General features: G+C 44.9%; 2 protein-coding genes across 2 annotated transcripts; one reads left to right on the top strand and one right to left on the bottom strand.

The window, feature by feature from the left end:
• Positions 1 to 337: 337 nt before the first annotated feature.
• On the top strand, positions 338 to 4,284 carry il17d (interleukin 17d). The gene is made up of 2 exons (XM_004573009.4): positions 338 to 1,324; positions 2,919 to 4,284. Exons 1-2 carry the CDS (start codon positions 1,026 to 1,028, stop codon positions 3,232 to 3,234), a joined length of 615 nt encoding a protein of 204 aa, XP_004573066.2. The 5' UTR covers positions 338 to 1,025; the 3' UTR covers positions 3,235 to 4,284.
• eef1akmt1 (EEF1A lysine methyltransferase 1) lies at positions 3,538 to 8,869 on the bottom strand. The gene is made up of 5 exons (XM_004573010.4): positions 8,769 to 8,869; positions 5,711 to 5,859; positions 5,395 to 5,477; positions 4,938 to 5,227; positions 3,538 to 4,691 (listed from the first exon to the last, which is right to left on the bottom strand). Exons 2-5 carry the CDS (start codon positions 5,855 to 5,857, stop codon positions 4,558 to 4,560), a joined length of 654 nt encoding a protein of 217 aa, XP_004573067.1. The 5' UTR covers positions 5,858 to 5,859; positions 8,769 to 8,869; the 3' UTR covers positions 3,538 to 4,557.
• Between the last annotated feature and the right edge of the window lie 547 nt (positions 8,870 to 9,416).

The raw sequence follows: 9,416 nt of genomic DNA on the forward strand, positions 1-9,416 counted from the left end.
TTAATCCCCGATTACAAGAAAAAGAAGTTCAGTTCCAGCAGTCTGTCTCAGTCTTTCCACACGGTAAACAAAAGCTGCTGTAGTAAATAAAAGAACAGTCATGCTGACAGACTGTTTGGGCTTAAACTGTAAGAAATGTGTAAAATTACAGAAGAAAAAAATCAGCTCCTTGGACAGGCTTTCCTGTAATTATAAACTAAACTCGCGGGAAATGTTCTTTTATTGTGACAAAAACAGAAATCTCAGTTTACAGTCAATAATGAAAAAACTTATGAAAACACATAAAAGTCCAGAAATGTAAGCTCTCCGTCACATTTACTAAAGCAGTGGGCCGGACTGGAGTCTTTGCTGCCTCCCCCGGGCCTTATGTTTGACACCTCTGGTCTAAGGGATGGAGATGGTGCAAAGCCAGGATCCACATCCAACAGGCTGGACTTCCCACTCGCATCAGGATCTCCTCTAATAAACGCTGGGCTCTTTTTTTTTTTTTTTTATTGGGGTCCAGGCAGGACTTTTTTTTCTGCCAGTGCTTCAGTGTAACTGAGCCTCTCTCTGGCTGCTGCATCAGACCGCCTCAGCGCTCAGTCGGGGTTTTACGCACACGTCGCAGGAGAAATGAGAACCAGACACTCCTCTGTGGTGTCTTCTCGTCATGGACACAAAGCAGCAGGTGTGACACTCACAAACTGTTAGAAAATTTCAAATTATTTGGCAATTATTCCTCCTGGCGACGCCGTGGATGTGTAGTGCCAAAAAACAAAAAATGTCTGCAGTTTTCCTGGTGGCGCGCCTGTTCCTCGCCTTCAGCGCCAGGATCGTGGAACGTGTGCGTGCCGCTGGCTTTCCAGCACTTCCAACTATTTGCTGGATTTTAACAGAGGAAAGTAACCCGTGAACGATCAAATCTGTTTTTACGAACAAACGTCACTTGTTCTCAGACACATTACTTAAGAACGCAAAGGAAACGTTCGTTTTTCGGTGGATGCGCACTTGGGCACAGCAACATCCTGAGAAGAAACGCGGAGATGCCCCACAGAGTCCACGTTCTGCTACTACTGCTGCTGTCGCTGTGTCGGCCGGCAGCAGCGACCCGGGTCAGAAACAAGACCGTCAGGACGCGGTCCTGCCTGGACATGCCGGAGGAGAAGTTGGAGGAGATTTTTGGACGGCTCTCGGTGGGAGTAATGAGCGCTTTCCATCACGCTCTGCAGCTGGAGCCGCAGGACAAACTTAACCTCACCTGCCCCACCACTGCACGGGTCCCGACCGACGGCAAGACCCGCCTCCCGGTCAACCTGCTCAGCATCTCCCCCTGGGCCTACAGGTGAGAGCAAGAGGGACACTTATCCGGTGCCAGTAACGCATTTACGTTTCATATCTGCTGGACACCGCTATGCTTAAAATAGCGACAAGGCGGCGATAAAAACATTTATTGGGATGTATTATGATTTAGAAACAACTGGAAGAAAGAAACCCGTGCGTGCTCACATATTTTATATTTAAATAACAGAACAGACTTTGTCAGCCGTGGATTCACGGTATAATTAAATTAGATATTTTAAGATTCTTCATTTTTACACGAGTACAACACGCAGTGAAATGAAATGTTTCCCGAAACGTGTCCTGAAAGGCGTTGCGCTTTCACAGTACCTACATCATGACGGCTACCGGCAACTTTCTGATTGCCTTTAATGCTAAACAAATACACGAAATACACTTTTTGAACAGACTTTGACATAAAGCAGAAAACATCAAAACAGGCTGAAGTACTATGTTAATCTCATGTAAGCGACAGAAACGCAGCAGCTCAGCTAAACAATGCACACGGTTTCTTAGGTTTAATTCAACCTTTTAAGTTCTACCCACATTTCTGGATATATCAGATTTTGTCCTTTTAGAAAAACTAGGTTTATTAAAGAAAAACATGTAACAGCTGATGATTGTTGAGTGTATTTTCTGGTGTGCATGGGCTCTCTCCGGGTACTCCGACTTCCTCCCACAGCCTAAAAATGGGTTAGGTTAATTGGTGAGGTGTGAATAGTGACCAATCCAGTCTCTTTCACCATGACAGCTGTGATAGTAAATGGATCAAGTCAACGGTAACATTTTCTTAAATATCTGAGCCAGACTGCTTTATTAATACCATCTGCAAAGAAGAGAGACAATGATCTCTTCTGCCAAAGCATTAACACCACCTTTGGCAAAATGACAGCTGCTCTATGAAACACTTTGCGTAGCAGTTGAGCCTTTCAGTTCTTGTTTGGAGCATTTATTTGTTCCCGCAGAAGGCTTCTAGCTCTGGGAAATTCTTGGGCCATCTTCCACGCTCTGCTCTGGGACGAATGCTGGCCAAACCTTCTGCTTCTAGACCCTCGGGAAGCGTAAACTGTGTTGTTATCCTGTTACAGCAGTCATTCTGTAAACGTCTTACAGGCATTTAGTGCATTTAGTTCCGTTTGTCCCTTTGTCTCCAGATTTTCCTCCAAGATTCCTTTTTTAGTTATTGTGTCCAAAGTTCTGTTAGTTCTTCAGCCTACAAAACATGCTGCTGATTGTTCAGGATTTATTTACAAACTTGTGTTGAACTTAAGAACTAAGTGTTCCCTGAAGGTTATATTTGTGCAGGTATAGCCACCCAAATTTTCTTGAAGTACACTATTGTAGTCTACTTGCTTTTCTAGTAAGGCCTCCTGCCCTTTAACAGCTGGGGCTCCATCCAATATCCAATATATTAGGAAAAGGGAGGGATGGCATCAGTAGAAGTTCTCTGAGAGCTCAGATTTTGTCACAAGAAATTTTGCATGGTTCTTTTTTTTTTCCAGGGAAATGTACAAAACAAAAATATCTTGTTTATATATACAGTTCATGTACCAAGCTGTTTCTGCCAGTGCATTGAACATCATTAAATACATTTTCAGGATCTCATACGACCCAAAGAGATATCCCCGCTACATCCCCGAGGCCTACTGCCTGTGCAAGGGCTGCCTGATCAGACCGTACGGCGAGGAGAGCAGTCAGTATCGCAGTACCCTGGTCTACGCTCCCTCCGTCATCCTGAGGAGAACAGGCTCCTGCGTCGGCGGCCGCCACTCTTACACGGAGATCTACGTCTCCATAGCCGTGGGATGCACCTGTGTGCCGCTGCTGGAGAAGAGGCCGAAGAAGAGCAACCAGAGCCTGCAGAGGAGAGAGCCTAAAGCCAGGAAGCTCTTTACTCCAAGAAAGGAAGCTTGACGGAAGCAGCACTGCTGCTGCAGAGAAGTTTTCTTTTGTTTGTTTTTTACAGCTGATTCGCTCGTGCTAGAACATTATGTCTGAAACGGAAGCCCCTGGAAATGTCACTTAAAAAGATAAGTTTAGTACAGCTTCAGCAGACAGATCGACCGACACAAGACAAACCTTTGAGTTCGAACTGGAGTTCAGAATTAAAACGCAACCATCTGTGTATCGGACAAACGCACTCAGATTTCCAACAAACTGAATGAAACTTTGACAAATACTACACCATAAAAACTGAAGGTCTGCTTCTGGCAAAAGTACAGAGGCACATGTTTTATTTAGCAACTCTCATACCAAGTAACGCAGATAGTTTTGCCTCTGCATGACAAGCTGTAGTAAAAAAAAATGGGAGGTAGTTGTTATTTAGGTGATCCAGACCTTTCAAAACAAAAGCAAACAACAACAGAGGGCCTCACTTCTGAATGAGCTGATCAATGCTGCCACCTGCTGCTGTACAACATCTGCAACTTTCTCAGGTGATCAGAGCAACAAGCCCACGCTTCATGTTACTCAGACACTTTAATAACAGCAAACATCAAATATTTGCGACTGTTACCTCACTTATCTGGGTAACTGTACAAACATACAACACTTGTATGTTTCCCAGTAGAGCCCAATTGTTTAACAGCTGAGCTTTCTGAGCGGTTAGAAAATAAACGTTCTTTAGAAAAATTAAAAGTTGTTCCTGCTGCCTCTTTAATACTAAACAGCTGATGTGCTCGTCACCCTTCTGGGTGTTTGCTGAACGGGGTGATGTATTCCCGTGAACTCTTTTCTTCTACTCGCTCATTTTGCCACCACAGAGCTGACCTGACCAAAAGTCTTTCATGATTTAGATTAAATAACTAACAGTAATCTGCTCTGAATTGGTATCAAAACCTGAGATGGACTAGACTTTCAGATTTATTACTTAAAAGCTACTCGAGCAGTGTAGCATTTAAAAACAGTGATTAACCCAACTTTCAGTCTCTTGTATGAATAAACCATGAAAAACACTGAAGCTTACATGAACCATAATGCCTCTTATCATCTTTTTGTTCAACCTTTGGTCTTGAAATAAAGTCCATGTCTTCAAAAGTTCCCGCAACCAGTCTGAATCACAAACTTACAGTCATCAAACCAAAGCCCAGACATCAGGACGGCGAGACACTGGGATTATTTTTTTCCATTCTCGGTGTATTCGTGAAGAGAACGCTGATCTTCATGTGAGATGGTTCACATGTCGCCCCTCCCCCATGAGCTCGGAACGAAGCGTCGATCTGATGGACGCCCGGCTCCTCAGCAGGACAGCAGGCGGGACGGGTAGTTGACAAAACAGCGGAACTCATTGGACAGGTTCCTGTTGTGTTTGGGCAAAAAGCTGCACATTTTTACATCCAGGAGATCTTTTGCCAGATTCTCCATGATGGCTCCTGTTGTTGAGAAACACCCCAAACACCACATGTTAAAAACACACCAAAAAAAACTGTTTAATACTAAATTTCACATCTAATCTAGTTTTTTTTAGCAGCTTGTGCCGCTCGTTCATTGTGACATCAAAGAAGCTAGCATTTATTCTTGACTCATACAGACAGACTGTGTTGTTAGACGATGATCAGAGGCTTCTCTCTGTGAGGAAACTACTTATGTGCCATCATCAGAGCTTGTTTGGGTCTCACCTGTGCACAGCAGCACTTTGCCTTTGCTCAGGTATTTGATGGTTTGGGTCACTTTGCTCAGACACTCCTCGGACAGGTAAGGCGGGTCAGCGAGGACAATGTCGAAGCTGTGAGGAGACACGCTGTCCGGAAGAGACAGCGGCTTGTTGTAGTCGTAGAACACAAAGTCCTCTCCGTAGGAGGCGAAGCGGCGGTCGTACTCCAACACCACGGCAGACACCCGATCTGAACCGTCCACCACACCCTGCTTCAGCTTCTGGTACACGCTGGGCGCGCTCAGGCATGCTATCCTGAGAGGAAAGGAGGCACAAAGCACAAAGTGCTCGCCAATCAGCAAAACCAAACGTCGATTCTACATGGTCACAGAACTCAAGCGTATTTTTTTTCCTGTTTCACTAAATCAAAAACAGCTAATGACATCCGGGCAGCGTGTTCATGTGGGTGTGCGAGGTTTTACCTTCCTCCCTCTCCAGCCTCTCGTACCGCCTCCTCGGCTAACTGTGTTGCTGTCTCGTCGCTGTACCAGAACTGACTCATCCGCTGGTGGACATGCACAGACAGACATCTGTTACCGACATTCACGTTTCATTAACTCCGTCACATTACTGCGATTTACTGACAATGAGCTGAATTAAACCCTCCAAATAAAAAGGTCTGTTTCACTCTTTCGTGCAAATCTGGTTTAGAATTGGTCATCCTTGTGATTATTAATGGTTTGTCTTGTTTTAATAGTTGAACTTCTTAAAAATAAACACAAAACACCGTAAACTCACCCAGTCCTCCTCCACGGCTCCCACAGCAAACTGGTCTGTGGGTGCAGCGCTGTGATCCGTAACAACCTTCGTTTCCTTGTAAAACTCCTGCAGGGCGGCCAGAGTGTGAGCTGACAGAGTGGGAACATCGTCATCGCTGTCGCTCATGGCTGAAGGAGCAGGACAATGCAGATTATTTGTCAGCGTATGTTTCAGGAATCTCTGAGCAGCCAAAGCTGAGCAGACCGCTGTAAACACTCAGTTTCAAACACTTTTTCTATTGAATATTTGAAAGGTCATAGAGGGGGGATATCTCAGGTATCTACTGGTTCTGTAAGCAAGGAAATCTCACCCACCCACTATTCAGACCCTCTGTTTAAAAGGGGTATTAGCTGTTTGCTCATAGGGTTGTAATCAAACAAAGACAAATGTGGCTTTAATCTAAATAACATTCACTCCAGAGAAAGGCTATTTCAGCATCTCACTGTGTCTACAATCTCTAATGACCACCTCATAGGAGCTGACTCCGGACTACTAACCTTCTTGATCTGAGTGCAGCATTTGATATTATATCCCATAACACCCTTCTGGACAGACTAGCTTCTACTGGAATCACTGACAAACCTTTAAACTGGTTTGAATCCTATCTCTCTGGCCACACTCAAAAATGTCCCGTCCATTTTCAGTTATTAACAATGTTCCTCATGGATCTCTCCTGGGCCCTCTGCTATTTATCCTCCTCTACTTCCTCTTGGTCATATCTTCCATAAAGTTAACATTAGTTTCCATTGTTATGCTGACACCTGTCTACCAAACCTAGCAGCACTCATGTGCCCAGGGCCATCTGTGTTTGCCTCTAGGAAGTCAAATCCTCATTCTCCAACAGCACTCTGCAATTTTATCAAACTAACCAGTGTTAAAACTGCACTTTGTCTAAAAATGTAACAATTTTTCCTCAGTTTCTGCCTCACTACAGGTCAAGAGTCTGGGTGTTGTTCTTTTTTCTTTTCTTTTTTTTTGTGTCCCGTTTGGATCTTTAGCCATCAGAATTGTTGTCTTAAGGCCAAGAAAGATGCCAAGCGAATTTATTTTACCAAGTGGATCATCATGGCCTTGGGGGGGGGGGGAAGAAAGAAAGAAAAACAAAAAGAAACAAAAGACCTGGGTCACCTGTATGGAGAAAAAAAACAGAAGAGAAAGCAAACAAAGAAAGAGCAACATAATAAATACAGCACCATCACAATAAACTAGCTTGCAGTAGATATCAGTAGATACTAAATAATAAACGATATTGTGCAGCACGCAAGATAGACAGCGCACAATGTGCTTTGAGGCAGCAGCCAAGAAAGGTGTAGTCCGCGTCTGTGAACACCCGTGTGTACACCTGTGTGTACACCTGTGTGGATCAGCATGCTTGTATTCCAAAGGTTTCTCCATGTAACGATCTGCTAGGGAGTGTGGGGAGCCACAGCCCCGTCCACCAGGGTATGAAGCAGGTATGGAGGAGATCCAGGCCCCAGATATCACAGAGGCCCCAGAGTACAAGGACCCGAGGAGGACCACCAAAGGGGGGGGAACCGTGCCACCCTCCTGGGAAGAGCTGAGTAGAGCCCCAAAGGAGAGGTCACCCCGCAGCTATGGAGCAGAGGGGGTTGCAGTGGCGTGCCCGCGGGCTCTGCCGGCAGCCAGCTGCGCCAGAGAGGACCGAGCTTCAGGCCCAGAGGCCAGAGGCCTGAGGGCATCCCACCCCCCGGAAGGAGCCCAGCCGGGCCACAGGCGCCTGGCCCCACCAATCGGCCACCAGGAGTGAGCCGGTACATACATGAGCGCCCAGCCCGAGTCGACAAGGACCACCAACACACCAACGTCTGAGGGCATCAGCCACCGGCAGGGAGTGTGGTGAGGGGAGATAGGCCTCCGTACTTTAGAGGGCCTGAGATGTACCCAGAGAGGTTGAGTCTAAGACCCAACCTGACATATAGACACAGACGAACAGGCACACGCGGACACAGACGTGCATTCCCACCCCATATGCACAACCAAATACTCGGCACTCACCCAACGTGTAGACAGACACAAATAGACACTGCACAGACAGTCGCACTCCCCAAACTGGGTGTTGTTCTTAACAGCACACTTTCGTTTCAAGCACACATCAGTGACGTCACACTTTGTAACATTCATCGCCTCCGTTCATCTCTCACACCTAACAGTACTGCCATACTGATTACTGTAACTCTATTCTTTTTGGTCTTCCTCTCAAGCCCCACTCCCAACCTGTCATGGCAGATGCCGCCCCCCCAGCCTAGTTCTGCTGGAGGCTTCTTCCTGTTAAAAGGGAGTTTTTCCTTCCCACAGTCGCCAAATGCTTACTCAAAGGAGGTCATCTGATTGTTGTGGTTTTCTCTGTATTGTTGTGGGATCTTTACCATATAATATAAAGTCAGTTAAGGTGACTGTTGCTGTGGTTGTTGGCTCTTTTATAAATAAAACTTAATTTAATTAAATTGAAGCCCATTAAACTTCAACTGGTCCAGAACTCCCTCCATTATTTACGTCACACTCCTTCAGCAGCTCCACTGACTTAAATACTGTAGTAATATCTTTAAGGCTGTAGGCAGCATGAACTTTTGCATGCCCACACACACATCTGCACTTATAGATCTCCTACCATTGGGTCTAGAGCCTCAGCAACTCCTTCCCACCAGACATCCGTAACAATTTCACATTCTGTCTCAGTCTGACTGCTTTCCACCTGTTACATTGTGATTTTACATTTACCCTTACATTGTAAGCTTGTTTTGACTCGATAGACACATTTTGGTTCATCCTTATTTTTTTTCACCTTATGTGTAAGGTGATGCCCCTCCTTTCCTGTCCCTTGATGCAAAACTTTGGAGAACATTTCTTTTTCTTTAGGGTTAGTGTCCTCACAACGAGGGAAAAGCGGCATTTCAAGGCCGAATTAAAAGATCACGTGACAGAAACGGACCCGTGGGTCAAAATTAACATCGCCGGTTAAAGGTCCACGAGACGAGTCTGTCGACCCTGTTCATATACTGACCCAAAAGAAACATACCTGATCAGTAGCTGCTTCCAGTCTGCACTTCTCTGTTGTCAACACGTGAGTAGTCGCAGAATAATGACGCAATCACTAACGTAGCTACAGCTTCAGTGCAGCTGGAAAGAAATCCAAATCGAGTCGATTAATCAGTCCACAGATTTACGAGAAATTGTGTATTTTATCATAAAAACAATTATTTTTTAATTTAACTATTTATTTATTTTTTTAAAGAATCCACTTGGTTTATTGTTTCTCTTCTCTTACATTTTATGAATTCATTAATTGAAGCTCCACCGAGTCCCACCTGACTGAAAGCCACAGCTCGGTGCTGTGACAGATCAAATGTTGGTTTAATGATCTGAGAAACCAGCTGACTTAAACTGTAGAAAAACGCATTTGTATGTTTTGTAGCAATCGGCAGCTGTTAATGGTTTAGTGGATGCGGTGAGAAGGATGTGTGTGGGTAAATATGTGAATGTACATGACTGTGTGTGTGTGTGTGTTTAAGGTACTACAAAGACTATACTGATAAACAACAAAGAACCTTCCTCCTCAGTCCCAGCTAAATTGGCTCTATTTATTTATTTAAAATACATAACTGTGCAAAAGCCCTGAGCAACTCTCCACTTCTTTATGTTTCTCTGGGAAAATGGGAAATAGGTG

This window comes from Maylandia zebra, linkage group LG16 (genome assembly GCF_041146795.1).
Source record: "Maylandia zebra isolate NMK-2024a linkage group LG16, Mzebra_GT3a, whole genome shotgun sequence".
Taxonomy (NCBI): Eukaryota; Metazoa; Chordata; class Actinopteri; order Cichliformes; family Cichlidae; genus Maylandia; species Maylandia zebra.

Coding starts and splice junctions, on each gene's coding strand:
- il17d (XM_004573009.4), top strand. CDS start 1,026: ATGCCCCACAGAGTCCACGTTCTGCTACTACTGCTGCTGTCGCTGTGT. Junction 1,325..2,918: donor ATCTCCCCCTGGGCCTACAG/GTGAGAGCAAGA, acceptor ATACATTTTCAG/GATCTCATACGACCCAAAGA.
- eef1akmt1 (XM_004573010.4), bottom strand. CDS start 5,857: ATGAGCGACAGCGATGACGATGTTCCCACTCTGTCAGCTCACACTCTG. Junction 5,228..5,394: donor GAGGCTGGAGAGGGAGGAAG/GTAAAACCTCGC, acceptor CTTTCCTCTCAG/GATAGCATGCCTGAGCGCGC. Junction 4,692..4,937: donor CAAAGTGCTGCTGTGCACAG/GTGAGACCCAAA, acceptor TCTCAACAACAG/GAGCCATCATGGAGAATCTG.